Source organism: Cupressus sempervirens, chromosome 10 (assembly GCF_028749045.1).
Source record: "Cupressus sempervirens isolate cs-2001-9-10 chromosome 10, ASM2874904v1, whole genome shotgun sequence".
Classification (NCBI taxonomy): domain Eukaryota; kingdom Viridiplantae; phylum Streptophyta; class Pinopsida; order Cupressales; family Cupressaceae; genus Cupressus; species Cupressus sempervirens.
The window spans coordinates 477,937,981-477,954,865 of NC_143127.1; the positions used below are offsets into that span (position 1 = coordinate 477,937,981).

The 16,885-nt window shown below is 34.0% G+C and overlaps 1 protein-coding gene across 1 annotated transcript in view; it reads left to right on the top strand.

The window, feature by feature from the left end:
- The first annotated feature begins 1,081 nt into the window (after positions 1 to 1,081).
- Positions 1,082 to 16,885, top strand: part of LOC149534760 (P-loop containing nucleoside triphosphate hydrolases superfamily protein) — a 189,752-nt gene continuing 173,948 nt past the window's right edge. Inside the window, exons 1-4 of the mRNA XM_089803073.1 lie at positions 1,082 to 1,424; positions 9,796 to 9,951; positions 10,103 to 10,192; positions 10,570 to 10,698. Coding sequence (XP_089659199.1) covers positions 1,290 to 1,424; positions 9,796 to 9,951; positions 10,103 to 10,192; positions 10,570 to 10,698 — 510 coding nt within the window. The 5' untranslated portion in view covers positions 1,082 to 1,289. The remainder of the gene's footprint in view (positions 1,425 to 9,795; positions 9,952 to 10,102; positions 10,193 to 10,569; positions 10,699 to 16,885) is intronic.

A 16,885-nucleotide genomic window follows, 5' to 3' on the forward strand; every position in this document is an offset into this window, starting at 1 on the left:
ATTCATCTAATTGAAAAAGGTGGACAATATTCTTAAGCTTAAATCTAATGCATAAAAATAAATAAACATAAATTAATTTAAAAATAACATTTATGCTTTAAAAAAATCAAACACACTTATCATAAATAAAGTTGATAATATACAAAGTTAAACAATTTGAACTTTATTAAAATTGATACAAAATCAGTATTATGTATTTTAAAGTATAAATTAAAAATATCAATATAATAAAAATTATATATAAAAATAAAAATTATATATAAAAATAAAAAATAAACAATAAATCTATTAAAAACATTGGTTTAGGTATGTCAAAATAAAAGAAACTAAATTCTAATTTAAAGTTATATATAAATTAAAATTAAAATAAATATGAAATTAAGCTATTTAAAAAATAATTTTTGAAAATTGACAATTTAAAAGAGTTAAAATGTCTATATTTGATTAAAATACCTATACTTGATTAAAATATCTATATTTAATAGCATTTTACAAATTACAAAAATAAACATCAATTAAAAGTGATTGTCTTTTAAAAAAAAGTTTGTCCACTAGTCACAAATTTGGAAAAGATAAAATTGAAATTAATGCATTCATGAGGTGTTAGAAAAATGATTTTTTCCTAATAAAATTTATCCATTTGTCACAAGAAAAGAAAAGATAAAGTTGCAATTAATGCTTGCATTAATAGAGGTGTTGGAAAAAATATTTGTATTTTTGTTGAAGAAAATTAAATTTTTTCATTGTCTTTTTCATCACGAGCTAATAAAATTTTTAAAAAATTGTATTTTTCAATTTTAAAAAATCATACAAATTACAAAATCTTTTGCAAACATTAATATATGAATGAAATCTAAAAATTAATACAATAGACTAAGTGAAAGCATAAGTTACCTCTCGTAGGCATAGGGAGGAACTAATAAAAGTTCGTTACACTTTAGAGATAAAATAAAAATGAATTACAAAAATTAATTGGGAGGGTCTACTGAAAACATTATTTACCTTGAAACCTAATGCTACCGGCCGATGAGCGAGATTCCCGAAACACGATACTTTCAATTCATATTTTCAAAAATCGATCAATTTAGATTCGAGAAGAGGGGTTTGGCAGGGTTTCGATATTCTGCAATTCAGCCTCCTCGAGAAATAGCTGGATTAGAGATAATTTAGGACACGAATTTTCTTCTCCGAAACCAGGTGACATTGGTCAAAGAAAACGACGGAGTAGTGAAGCAGCTAAGACATATAAACATAAATAGAAATACTGCAACGAGGGGGAGGAAGAGGCGATGGATGGTTCCAGAGAAGAAGATGATGTAAGCTTCGAGGACATGGGGTTGGACGCCCGATTGATTCGAGCCCTCGTCAAAAAGAATATTACAAAACCTACTCCTATCCAGCTAAAAGCTATTCCTTTAATTCTGGTGAGTTATCCAGCCGCATTTACAGTTTTTGATCTAGCACCCTTTCATGGTTGCTATACTGCATCTTGAATAAATTCCTTCCGTATATGCTCTATACTGCATATTGAATAAATAGACCCTTCCGTATATGCTCTATACTGCATATTGAATAAGTGCACCCTTCCATATTTGTTCTGTTCTGCATATTGGATAAATTTATTATGTATATTCATTGGAAGCGTATGATTTCAGCCCGGTCATACTTTCGTGAAATATCAGTGTTCTTAGGATGAATGATGGATTAGATTTCACATGCGTCTGATAAATTTCGTTTATTTTTTACCATTGTTTGAAGCGTCAGTCTGTTGGCAAGCTTCGGTTATAGTTGTCCATGTAGGAATATAGAAATAATAATAACAAAATTGAAATTGGACAATATAATATAGAATGCAGTTTGAATATCAAATTAAAAATAATACATTGTATTCATTATGCTTGTATTTCCACAATACAATATTGTATATATAGATTTTAAAACATAGCCCAAACTTCCAACCCACTTATAAACTAATAACTATTTCTATTAAACAATGTTTGCTATCCTTCATTCTCCCCCATAATAAACATTGGGAAAAAAATCCCAAAACATAGGTGCTGCTGCACTATTCTAATGTAGGTCTCCTTCACCATCTCAAAAAAATAGAAATCAACAATGTAATCGCTCTTCAAATCAAAATGATCAGCCTGTGGTTGACCATTATGAGTCACGTTGCTAGTGCTCACTCTAATAGGGACCGTACATGGTCATCTCTTCACTGTTTGCAATTCTCAAAACTCTAAAGCCTGCTTCTTCCAACGTAATCCTTGCAAAACAATTTTTGTCTGACATAGGAATACTTGTGCTTAAACAAATATAATCATACTTGATATTTTGTACCAACTTGACCGAAAACTCCATTTGCATTCCACTTTAATGCATTCTGAATTAGGTTTATTTCTCCAGTGCTCTACTCCAACATGTCTTTTCACTATTATTTTATTCCACATAAGTTACATGGATGCAAATCAAAACAGTTTTCCTCTGTATGCCCTTCCTTGTTACGATAAGAACATCTAATTTCTGGAATAAATTTGTTGGAACTTGAAACATTATTTCTGTGACCTGAGACATATAAGATCTTACATTTAATATCTGGAATAAATTTGTTGGAACTTGAAACATTGTTTCTGTGTCTTGAGACGTACCCCAGGCCTACAAACTTTGGCCTTATTGTTGGATCAATTGGTTCTGTCATTCCTTGTTCATGACTGCCTAACTCCTGACCTTTATAACCCATTCTTTATATCATTTTAAGCCAACATTATATCAAATCAATTAGCACCATTTGCATAATCAAATATAGTATCATCACTTTGCTCACAAATGGCTTTACTAAAATCACGATTACTAGACAAAGAACATAAATCTTCTGTTCCACATGCAACATTATTTACAACTGATTTTGATTTTAACTGTTAATGTAAAGTTCTCCAAATTATTTTGCTCTTGAATCAGACCTATAGTTCAGTTCCAAGATGCTGAGAATGATCCTTTAAATGATATGTATATTCAGATTTTATTGATGCAGATATCACTAATGTTTACTGCAGGTCCAGTCCTCTATACTCGATCTTGGATGGTTGAATATATCTCTGCTATGAAGGAAGGAGAATGCTTGGAAAATCAGACTGCTGTGTGTATGTGTGTTCTCCAAACTACATTCTCAACCCGTATATATATCCTTCTAGAGGGTATGTCCCTCAAGGGACATGACCCTTAGTTTTGGCATTAAAACATGATTATCCCTAAATTGGCGATTTCAAGGATTCTAATTAGAAGTAACAAAACGAAGTATTAGTTTATTTAAAACAAAACAAGAACACCTATTTGGAAATCGCCGACACCTATAGGAGAGGCATAAATATGTTTTACTTGCCAATCATTGGATATATTATCCACAAAAGAAGGTATGGTCTGTAATTATCCAGGATACATTCTTAACACTCCCTTTTAACCTGTTTATCCTATAGAGAGATATCATATCTAGCAACATCAATACAGATGTTTAAGCAAGAATTAATACTTTATATCTATCTGTCTCTTCTTAGTATGTGGTATCATAGAACACATGATACAAAGTCATATTACTAAACCTGTGATATGACAAATCACTACTACTAATGATAAGACACATGTTGTGACTCATAGAAACTAGTATTTCTATATCACAACGAGATCCTGAGTTTAAGATCTATGTGAATATAGGATAAACCTAGAGAATTCTAAGATTCTTCCTTTATCCAATTTGTGACCCATGAACATAGCAATGTCAATGTCACAAGATGATCTAAAACTCATCTGGATCTTACAGTAAAATCTACTGTTTAGTACATCATCTAAGAGATCGTCATCTCTCATAATGCCTTTTACACAAGTATTCATTATATTAGAGATCGTCACGTCTTTAAATAATGATTACACATGGTGGAGCCCATAACAGTCAATAGCTTGTCAAAAATAAAATTATTTTATTAATAATCAAAAGAGTACAAATGAATTACAACTCAATCATACCAAGTCTCTTCCTGAAATGTTCTATCTTTACTCTAGATAGAGGTTTGGTGAGTATGTCTGCTATTTGATCTGCAGTACAAATGTATTCCACTTTTACAGAATTCCTATCTACCATATCTCTTACATAATGGTAAAGAATTTCAATATGCTTGGATCTGTCATGAAAAATTGGATTCACCGAGAGCAGTGAATAATTGTAGGATTCATGGCTTGCCCAAATAATCCCACAAGTAACTTCCTTAGCCATACTGCTTCTCGAGAGGCCATCGCTGCTGCAATGTATTTGGATTCTGTGGAGCTCTGAGCTACTGAAGACTGCTTTCTGCATATCCATGAAATCATAGCTGATCCTAAACTGAAACAACATCTCAAGTGCTTTTCCTGTCTTTAACACTTCCACCCCAATTTGAATCGGTGAATCCATGCAAATCTAAAACAACTTTCTCATATTTGAGTCCATACTTAAGAGTGCCTTGTAAGTATCTCATAATGTGTTTAATAGTAACTAGGTGAATCTCCTTAGGTTCACACATAAACTTACTTAAGGCATGAACAACATAGCAAATATCAGGTCTTGTAATTACTAGGTACATTAGGGATCCAATCATCTGTCTGTAGAGAGTAGAATCTATTGGAGGTGATTCTGCAGCTGCTTCTTTAAGTTTATGCAAATTGGTCTCCATTGGAGAAGACATAGACTTGCAATTCCACATTCCAAATCTTTTCAAGATATCTGAAGTGTACTTTCCTTGATTTAGTATGATACTATCAGCATTTTGTCGTACTTCCAATCCTAGGAAGTAATGGAGAAGACCCAAATCTTTCATCTCGAATTCTCTGGTTAGATCTTTCTTGCACTGATCTATAAGATGATCATCACCTGTGATTAATAGATCATAAACATACAATATCAGTATTACCATACCATCTTTATCTCTTTTATAATATAAGTTTGGATCGGCTTCATTCTTAGAGAATTCTAAGTTGGTGAGATATTTATCAATCCTTTCATACCAGGCATTGGGAGCCTGTTTAAGCCCATAGAGAGCTTTCTTGAGTTTGCAAACAAAGGTGTTAGGATCATGGGTTTCAAATCCTTCTGGTTGCTCCAGATAGACTTCTTCTGAAATCTTTCCATTTAGAAATGTTGTCTTTACATCCATTTGATGTACCTTCCATCCCTTAGATGCGGCAATTGCTAAGACAGCTCGTACAGAAGTATATCTGGCAACAGGAGCAAAGGTTTCTTCATAATCAATCCCTTCTTTCTGAGAGAAACCTCTGGCTACAAATCTGGCTTTATATTTCTCAATACTCCCATCAGCAACATGCTTTATTTTGAATATCCATTTGGAAGAAACAACAAATTTTCCTTTTGGTCTTGGAACTATTTCCCAAACATCATTTTTCATAATTGATTGATATTCTTTTGTCATAGCTTCTTTCCAGGTTGGATGTTTAATAGCATCAAAAGGATTGGTTGGCTCTGTTTTGGATAAATCAATCATATTTGCTGTATAACCAGAGAATCTTTTAGGTCTTTTACTTTCTTTGATTGATCCTAAAGGTGCAACAAAGTCTTGAGCTACTTCTTCAATTGTTTTTATGGCCCAAAGTGGTCTTTTCTTTGAATCTTCCTCAAGGTTCATGTTTTCATTTTCGACTTCTTCTAGGTTCTCCCTCTGAGATTCAGATTCACTAATTCTTTCAAAACTTGATAAAGGAGAAGGTTCATTGGAACTTATGGCTCTTTTGATTGCAAGATCTTCCTCAAAGATTACATCTCTGCTAAGTTCAATAGTTTTCTGTCCAGGAATGAAAATTCCATATGCTTTAGAAGTTTCACTATACCCTACAACAATACCTTTCCTCTCAGATGGTTCTAATTTGGTTCTCTTTTCTTCTGGAACGTGAATGTATACAAGACATCCAAAATTTTTGAGATGACTTAAATTGGGTTTTACTTTAGTAAATACTTCTTCAGGGGTTTTATCTTTAAGATAGGAGTAAGGGCTTCTGTTTCGAAGGTATACAACAATACAAGAGGCTTCTACCCAAAGATAGTATTCTAGATTTTGGTCAAAAATCATAGCCCTAGCAGCCTCTATAATTGTCCTATTCTTTCTTTCAGCTACCCTATTTTGTTCTAGGTTATAAGGAACAGTGTACTCCCTCTTGATCCCTGATTCTTTACAAAACGTTTTAAACAAGTGTGAGTTATATTCTCCTCCATTATCTGTTCTAAGGGTTTTAATTTTGTCTTGAAATTTTTTCGGTTAATGCTTTGAATTCTTTAAATCTTTGTAGGATTTCTTATGATTCTTTGCATTTAAAAAAACAAATCCATGTTTTCCTAGAGAAGTCATCTATGAACAAGATATAATACCAGAATCCTCCAAGAGAGAGAACAGACATAGGTCCACATAAATTTGAATCAATTAATTCTAGTACATTATTTAATATTCTAGTACTCTCATGAAAAGGATTTCTAGTACTTTTACCTAGAGCACACCCTTTGCAAATACTAGGGTGATCTTTATTTAATTTTGGTAATCCAGTAACCATCTTTTCCATAGTTGATAGGGTTTTAAAGTTTAGATGCCCTAATCTTCTGTGCCATATTTCGTTTGAATCTTTAGCTTTGTGAACTAGGGCTTGAATGGATAGACTGGATTTTGTATTCAATTCATACAAATATCCCTTTCTTTGACCAATTAATTTAGCTTTCTTGATGGAAGAGTTCTTAGCCCGAGTTAATACTTTGCCATTCACGAACACAACATTGTGTCCATCATCTTCAAGTGCTGCTATTGAGATTAGGTTTCTTTTAATCTTTGGTACATAGAGTACACCTTTAAGAAGAAGCGTATTTCCTGTTTTTAGTTTCAAAGTGCAGTTTCCAATTCCTTCAACTGAGTGTGCAGAGCTATCACCAATAGCAACTTCACTGTTAACTTTCTCTGATAAGGAATCTAGAGTTTCTTTGTATCCCGTTATATGTCTGGAAGATCCACTATCAATTACCCATGCCTTATTTGAGATTTCATTTGATAGAGGAATACAAAACATGGTTCTCCAAATCATAAGTCTCTTTTTTTCTAATGACATTTGTACAATTTGCCTATTGCTTGGAATTTTCTGGACAATTAGATCTATAATGTCCAAATTTTTCACATTTGAAACACTTTATTTTAGATAGATCTTTCTTGGGCTTTCCATTTTTCTGATTTCCCCTTTTCTTCTTGAAGTGCTTTTTCTTGCCTTTATAGGAGTTTGCATTAAGAACGTGAAGTTCTTCATCTTTTACTTTTGGTTTTCCTCCTTTCTTTAGTTTTCTTGAGTCTTTTAAAGTCCGGAAGCTGGTCTTTAGCACTTATTCCTTGTGTGAATGTTTCCCATGATTTTGGCAATCCATCTATGTCCATGAGCGTTAGTTCGGTGTCATTAATGATGGTTCCCATGCTTGATAATTCATCTCTAATGCCAACAACTCTTAGGAAATAAGAGTTTATCGATTCTCCTTTCTTTATCTGGATGTGATTTAGTTGTCTTTTTAGTGCAAGGACCCTAGTTGCATTGTTTACTTCATATCCATTCCGTAATGCATTCATCATATCGTAGGCAGTTTGGTGTTTCGTAAGCATAGGTACGATATCATTTTTAACTCCATCCAAGATGATTTGAATGGCTTTTCTATTTCCATTGGTCCATATGGATTTGTGAGGTTCAACTGGTGGCTGTTTGGATGCTCCATCAACAAATTGTTTAACATTGTTCTTTTCAAGAATCATCAAGATTCTGAATTTCCAGGCTTCAAAAGTGTTCCTTCCCATAGAATCTGTCTTCAGGTCTGATTGTATATGCCATTGAAAATGGGAGAAAACTACTTGAATATACATAAGGTCTGATTACTGAAATTTTGCAGAGCACCTAGATTTGATAACCTGGCTCTGATACCATGTAAAGTTCTGCAAATTATTTTGTTCTTGAATCAGACCTATAGTTCAGTTCCAAGATGCTGAGAATGATCCTTTAAATGATATGTATATTCAGATTTTATTGATGCAGATATCACTAATGTTTACTGCAGGTCCAGTCCTCTATACTCGATCTTGGATGGTTGAATATATCTCTGCTATGAAGGAAGGAGAATGCTTGGAAAACCAGACTGCTGTGTGTATGTGTGTTCTCCAAACTACATTCTCAATCCATATATATATCCTTCAAGAGGGTATGTCCCTCAAGGGACATGACCCTTAGTTTTGGCATTAAAACATGATTATCCCTAAATCGGCGATTTCAAGGATTCTAATTAGAAGTAACAAAACTAAGTATTAGTTTATTTAAAACAAAACAAGAACACCTATTTGGAAATCGCCGGCACCTATAGGAGAGGCATAAATATGTTTTACTTGCCAATCTTTGGATATATTATCCACAAAAGAAGGTATGGTCTGTACTAACAGACCTGTAGAATTATCCACGTTACATTCTTAACAGTTAATTCTCTGCTTTCAATTTTAATATTTCTTTCACTTGTAAATTGTTTTCCTCATTTAATTTTTGGAACTGCTCTTCAAGATCATCATTCTTTTTCTTAATATCATCAAACTATTTCACCCTCTTTTCCAGCTTTGCATTTTTCCCATTAACCTTTTCTAATTATGTTCTGAGATTAATGATTTCATTTAAAAAATTGCCTTTTCCCTTGGTTCTCTGCCCAATAACTTCTATCGTTTCTGAATTGCATGTTTTCACTTCCAATAATTCTCGTGTTAAATTCTCTATTTCAGAAAGCAAAATTTCATTTTCTTTTTTAATCTTCCCCATCTTACCCATTAAAACAAATTATTCCAAAGCAAATTAAATGTGACAATCTATTTACAAAACTATTATCATCTGTGACCAATATGGTTTCTTAGATAGACAATAAATCACAATTGGATTATTGATCTCCACATTCATTTGAGCACAATCCAATCAGTGACGTGGCATCTTGTTTGAGAGTGATTTCTGGCAGTTTCAACAGAGATCAGCAATTTAATTCATAATGGTCCCAACTTTCCCAATCTGCAAATACTTTTACAACCTTCAATACTATTTTCCACAAATTCCTTACTGAGTTTATACGTTGCTTTGAATTCCAATTGATTTCCACAGTCCTTGAACCAGCAATGTTGGATTTTGTGAACTTCCTTATTCCCCCCCCCCCCCCCCCCCAAAAAAAAAAAAATTAAAACTCCCATAAGTTATAACTGCAATAAATTAGGTTTTCCTTCCATGAATCCATGAATCATTTTGCAATCCTTCAATAGCAAATTACCTCCCAAAGTTTTTTACTCTGTGGTGCAATATTTTTACAGAGGATTCAACAATAATTCAAACAATTTTTACAAATCTAACTATCTTCTTTCACTTGCACTCTGATAACAATTGTAGGAATATAGAATTAATTGCGGAATTGAAATTAGACAATATAATATACAATGTAGTTCAAATATTAAATTAAAAATAATACATTGTATTCATTGTGCCTTTATTTCCACCATACAATTTTGTGTATATAGATTTTAAAACATAGGTGAGAACTCCAACCAACTTATAAACTAATAACTAGTTCTATTAAGAAATGTTTATTATCCTTCAGTCCATTGTGGAAGTCTGATTTAAGAGGGCAAATTCACTTCAATGAACAGAAGGGCATTGTTGATTTTTGACCTGTGTGGGGAAAAAGATCTTAACAGCGTGTTTTTAATCTTTGGTTTTTGGTTTTAATAGGAAGGGAGAGATGTGGTTGCAAGGGCGAAAACTGGTTCAGGGAAGACATTTGCATATCTTCTTCCATTGCTTCAAAAATTGTTCTCATGCAACAATAAAATTAAGAGTGGTCCAAGTGCGTTTGTCCTTGTCCCAACCAGAGAGCTTTGCCAACAGGTAATACCAACTCAATTTCGCTCAGTTAAATCAAAGCAGAAGCATTGTATGCATGAATTTTCGGATTGCTCTCAGATCAATGGTGTTGCATTTTTGCATTTAGACATTTAACAAGCCAGAACTTTAACAAGTCAGAACTTGATTGTTTCAGGTTCACACCGAGATTTCTTCTTTGCTGGAGCACTGCAAAGGTTCTTGGAAAGTTGTTCAATTGACAAGCAGCATGTCCATCTCCAATTTGGTAGCTTTTTTGTCGTATGATTTGATGGATAACGAATGCAATTTTGTTACTTGGAAATTCAAATTAGATTTTGGAAATAGTTTAGAGCCTCTTATGATGGTTAAGATAAATTGCAAAGATGTTTAGTATTTACCAATTTAAAATAACACGGGTCATCAAAATAATTGACGAACTTTGCTTTTAAGCATTTTTATGGTAGGAAATAAATTGTGTTATGGCTAGTGGATACAAATGGTTAAGTATTGTGATGGTTTATATTCACTTTAGCACCAAATTGGTGAATGTATTTTTTCCTTACCCTTCTGAGTAATGTAAATTGGCATATTATTGGTAACCAAAAGTAAATCTGAAATTGCTTATTGTCTTTCCATTTGCAGAGGACTGCAATGGTTGGGCCACCAGACATTGTAGTGGCAACACCATCATGTATTGCAACTTGTATTGCAAAGAAAGTCTTACACATGTCGTCTATTCGGGAGTCTCTTTCAACATTAGTTTTGGATGAGGTACTTTCCTAATTTTTTTTGGACATAAATATGATTCTTCTAGTTCAAGAGTTATGGGAACATTTGCATTTATACTTAAGCCTATATGCTAGACCAACTTAGATGATTGTTTGCAGGGAAATGTTAGTTGATATGGCTCCATTAAATTTACTATGTTCTCTTTCTTGTTTTGGACTAGGATGCCAGTAGCAGTCAAATAATAGTTTGTTTTGGACTAGATTGCTAGTGGCTGCCAAAATAATATAATGTCTTATTAGTCACAGGCTCTGGATTATTAAGGTCTCTTTCATAATTTTAGTTCAGATAATGAAATGGGACTTTAATCTCTAGTAATTTTGGTTTCCGAAGAGCAATACTCAATTGTATTGAATGCATATATTATGTGTGTAAATTAATATATGAATCTTGACAACTTATTGAATTCTATGTCTATGTTGCATAATCGAGATACAAATTTTCATAACCCTTTTGTTGAAAACAAATGCTCTCATGATGACAAGGTAATTGATAGTGATACATTGCAAATTTATGATGCCTGAAGATCAGTTATTGGTCTTGTATTTATTAGAAACTTATCTTTGAATATCTTGTATGTTATTCTTTTAATGGGCAATATTGTAAATCTTGTATAAATTAAAATGTTTCTAATATTGTATTTTATTCTTTCGTTATTAGAATGTTTCTAACAACAATAATTGTTTTGTTATAGAAACATAATCTTTGTAAACTATAAATGAACAGTCTTGCTCATTCATTAACTTATCTAATATTTTACCAATTACATGTGTAATATAGTAGCAGAGCCTCATTATATTATTTGAATAAATTATAATTTCTTTATTGAAATAATATACTACAATTTTTTGGAACTATTCTAGTATGTTTTGTAGAAATTCCTTTTCACAACTCGACTAGGGTTTTGCATCTTCTTGACGCCATTTTGTACAATTTTCTCTGGTGCCATTCTTGGCTGTTTTTCAGCTCTTCACTATCAGTGGCTTGTGCTGAGAAAGATGATAAATTTTTCTTTGTTTTAAGTATTTTGTGCTCGCAACATACCTTTGCAAATTCTACCAGCTTTGCTTTCCCTTTCTTGTCTGCATTTTTAGCAAAATGTGTGGCTTCTTTTTGCTTGACAAGATTGTTTCTATGATTGCCGTTGTGATTTCGTGGTGTTTTCTTTACAAATGTCGTCTTTCACCACAACTCTGTGTCTTGAGAACACAACTTTTTGTTTATACAACCATTTTCTGGCTTAGTTTTTTTTGCAAACAAGCCCTCTTTCTCATGCAGATACTGTCTTTCTCTATCTGCAACTAGGGCTTTTTTGCTGCAAACATTAGGCATGGTCTATTGTGACGTTTTTCTCAGTCATTTTCTGTTGCAGCTAGGATTTCCTCGTCTTTCTAAAATTGTGATTTGCAGTAGTTTAGATCCTTATTCTTTTCCATTTGCTCTGGGAAACAAATTTTTTCTAGTTGACTAGGGTTTTGCCAAAAATCTTGTGTTTTCTGGTTGGTCTCACATTTTGATCACATATTCTTGATGGGTTTTCTTCTCAAATATTTAGGTCTTTGCCCTTTTTTGGGTCTTTTGAAATTCGTGCATTGGGGTCCGTGCTTGAAAATTTGCAATTTTAATCTTGAAATCAGTGCCTATTTTATGTTTGAGTGTTGTCATTTGGTCAACCACCTTTGACCTTAATCTTCTACTATGGCATCTCTGAAAATATTCTGCCTGAGAGGAGTTGAAAATTCAATGGGAGAAACTACAATACTTGGAAGTAGCGTATGATGATGACCTTTGAATACAAATGTCTTGACAAAATTGTTTTGGGCACTTGATTGTTCGCCCTACAGATGAAGGCAATGAGCAGGACAAATTGGATGAACAAAATTGAGAAGCTGCAATGCTCATCAAACTCTTAGTCAGTAATGATCAATTGCCACCACTTCCTTCTAACAAAATAGCTGCAGAAATTTGGAGGCATCTAAAAGGTTCACATGAAACCTCTGATAAGAGTTGTGTGTTCTTCTTGAAGTGTATGCTCCCCACGACCATGATGGATGAATAGGCGTCCTTTCAGGATCATCTCAATAAAATCAAGCACAGTTGAGATTATTTGGAAGCCTTTGGATGCATGGAAGAAGAAGACATGGTGGCAATCACCCTAAAGTGTCTATTGTCTGCCTATGAGCACTTTTTTGAAACTCTCAACATTGCTTCCACTCATGTTGATATATCAACTCCAATCTGTGCATAATGCTTTTAAACCAAGATTGCTGGAAACAACAATTTGATGGTTGTACTAGTTCATCTTCAAACAGAGAAGCTTTCTCAGCTAACTCCACTCATAATGATACAAGCAACTAGCAGTTCTCTCAGTCTTTGTAGTAGAATCCCTCTGCTTAATCATCAAAAGGCTTGAAGAAGAAACATCCTTAGTGCAATTACCGCCATAAGTTTGGTCATATGAAGTTTGAGTGTCATAAACACTTTAGTTCTCAAGCCAAGCAATTTAGTTCATAGCTTTAAGCGCATGTTGTAGAGCACATTCAATAGGACAAGTCTGCCTTTTATGCTTTCATAAGTAAAAGTCCCGTAGATCATGTAAAATCTTTTGCCTAGCATATTGATTCAAACGCTTCTCACCACTTCATACTCATTGTTGGGACTGGTTCATGAAATTTTCAGCCATTTACAAACTCAATTATTTTTGGAGGGGAAGAGAACAATCTAGATGGAGGAAATTGTTTTTCCTTGATGTGTATTATGTTCCAGTGATGACACTGCCACTTCAATCATCGTTGGAATTGGTTCACAAATTTCCAACCATTCTCAGATTGAAGTATTTTTGGAGGGGAAGAGTATGATCTAGAGGGAGGAAAGTGTTTTTCCTCGATGTGTACTATGTTCCAAATATGGGACTCAACCTTCTCTTTCTCCTTGGCTAGATGTGACCTTCAACTCACATCAGTGCAGTGCTATTGATCGGGAGAGTTAATCTATATTGTTGCTGTCAGTCTTGAGGATTATGTTCTTTTCAAAGTTGTTAACCTTGGTGATTCTCAGGAGCCTTTGAGCCCAATGCTCCTTTGTTAGTACACTTCGGTATCAAGGATATGGGCACTTAAATGTGCACTATCTTTCTCAGCTTGTTCGGGAAGATCTTGTCATTGGATTGACGAAAATTCAGACCTAGAAGCTTGGAGTTTGTGGAGCATGTTAGGTTGGGAAGCAACATCACACTCCATTCTCAAATAGCGATTCTTGTAGAGCCTCTAAGGTATTGCAATCGGTCCATGCTGATAGTTGTGGACCTATGGCTTTTTGTCGGTGATTGCTTATTTCCTTTATTAGAAATCAGAGGTGTTTGTGTTGTTTCAAATGTTCAAAGCATTTGTAGAAAACAGTGTGGTCAACATATTGTTACTCTTCAAATTGACAATGGGGGAGAAATTTTTTCTTCGGTCCTCTACCATTTCTATGAACAATATGGCATAAAGTGCCAATTAACAACACTCTACACCCCTCACAAAACAACTGTAACATACCATTTCTCATATGCTGGAAAAATAAAGATTATTTCTAGAGATAAATCTATTCTTCATAACATAATGACATAAAGTAGTTGTATTCGTTACTTATTTAAAAAGAAAAACTAACAACTGAGTTCAATGTACAAGAAATGTAAGCAACAGTTAATAAACAATCCTTTTCCTGGTTACATTAAAAGAAACTAATATTACTTCCATAATTAATTCTACCATGTAATTATTTGATACTACGATGAGCATAACTAAATAAATATACACTTCAAGGGATAACATGAAAATAAGATGAGGGAACATACTCAAGTTCAAGAATCATATAAGTATTGATATCTAATAATGTGTTGTGCAAGCCTCGACATTTGGTGAAGAGGAGAAGCATTGGCATGGGTTTAACCTCCCAACCGTGGACCTTAACTTATACCCACACAATCTCTTACAAGAAAGACCCTCCCTACTCTAGGGTTAGGCTTGGGGCACCATGGTCCTACCATTTGAGCATCCCAAGAGTGTCGGCTAAGAATAGAGAAGGCAGTGGATAGCCTCCATCAACCTCTCCTCTGTCAGCTAGCACCCAAACCTCTGGTGATCAAATGCGGCAAACATGCCTCTAACCTACCTTGGCCAAGGATTTAGATGGGCATTGTATAAGCCCGATCACCCACCGCTCGACTTGACAACCAGAACGTACATACATATGGACAATCATGAGCTGACCCAACTTGTACAGTTTTGATTTGTTTAATGGTTCTTGTTTTGATTTATAAGTTATTTTTGCAAGGGTACTTCTCCTTCTCACCCATTCCTACTTGACCTTCTTGGTCTAGGGTGTATCCTGGGAGGTTTCAACATATACTAATGCATCTTTGTTATAGTAACCAAAATTCCTTTCTCGAGTCTGATTCTTATCTCCATGGTATGTAGACTATACCACTTTATAAATTAGACCTCCTGAGTAATATTAGGACAATCTCTCTATATACATTTGTTGTACACCATACAGATTGCTAAACAAATATAATAAAGGTGAAAAAAAAGACAGTTGATCGGGTTTGTATGACATCCATCACTCGATATACAAAAATAGAGCATGAAAAGAAATAGCATAGCTCACTCTAATTCATTAATCATGCCTTCCAATAAAACTGGTGTTTTTAAATCCATGGATTGTGAATTCAGGATGTCATTATGGACATTCATTAACATCGATATGTTTGAAAGAAGACAGGATGCATATAAAAGCGAAACAATGGGAGATGGTATCATGACCTAGATATTGATTCTAACGTGGTGATTGCAACACGTCACCAAGTGCTCAGTCTTAAGCTTGCTTACTGGACTTTGAGCAAACACTGATTACTTGCAGTTTGATGGTGTCAAAGTACAATAAGAATGAAGGCTTATCAATGTTGCATATGCAACAAGAAGAATGGTATATCAATGTTGCGTAAATATATTTGCTCGAATTCAATGTTCTTATGATTATGAAAAAGATAGGTGTAGAAACGAGGGTAGCACCCTTTGGTTGCAGCATTCTCCCATATAATACTTCACACTCCCTTCGTTACAAGAAAGAGGAGTTGTGTGACATGATCTTTCATTGAGCAAAAGTAATTCAATAATCTTTAAAATAAATTTTAAAAGAAGATTATGACTGCTATGGTGGTGGCAATATCTCAAGTTTCAACATTATGGAATCAATGAGAGACAAATAGCTATAATTGCTCAAGGTTGATGCATATACAAAATATAATTATATATTGGCATCTTGTTGTTTGATGTCACCTATGATTGTACGTACACCTATGCCTATGTATATATACATATGCGTGTGTAATTAAAATCATGTGGTTCACTATATATTATTTATATAGACACATACATATGTATATATGGTCATACATGTAGGTGCAATTATAGGTGTTAAAATACCATGGTGTCAATATATAAATTCACATGCCCATGACAACTTAAAGTCCCAACAAAATCAAAAGATGGTAACACCTCTCTTCCCAATAGTTATTTAAATGTTTACTTGTTTTAAGAACTGACTGGGTAGCTCATGATTGTCCAAGGTACATTCCATGTTGTCTAGTCGTTAAATCCTTCATCAAGGTGGTTAGAGCTCATACTTGATAATTTGTTGATGGACCTTTTTGTTTTGGTGCCCCATTCCTTGAATCTCCTTTAGCAATGCTTCACCCCTTTGTTTGTTCTTGCAACCAAAATGCATATTTCCACAATAATAACATGTTCCTCCATTTTAAATCAAAATATAAAAAAACAACAACAATAATTGATAAGTGTCACAACAATTAACCAACAAACAATGATGCAACAACTTCAGGAGGGTATTGAAACAACAATCGACGCGGAAGAGGCGGCAACAACAATAACAACAATAGTAATGGGGGCCGTAGCCGGATACAATACGATCCAACCAGACGACCAATGCTACAATGCTACATGTGCAACCTATGGGGCCACTTTGCCAGGGATTGTACTATGAAGTGAACACCACAACTATTGTGCAGATGGTGTGGTCCCGGAGACCATGATGACTCAAAATGCCTTAAGCTTGGGGTAAACCTGTTGACTATAGAAAGGTGTGAAGAAGAAACATTAGCAATCATTCG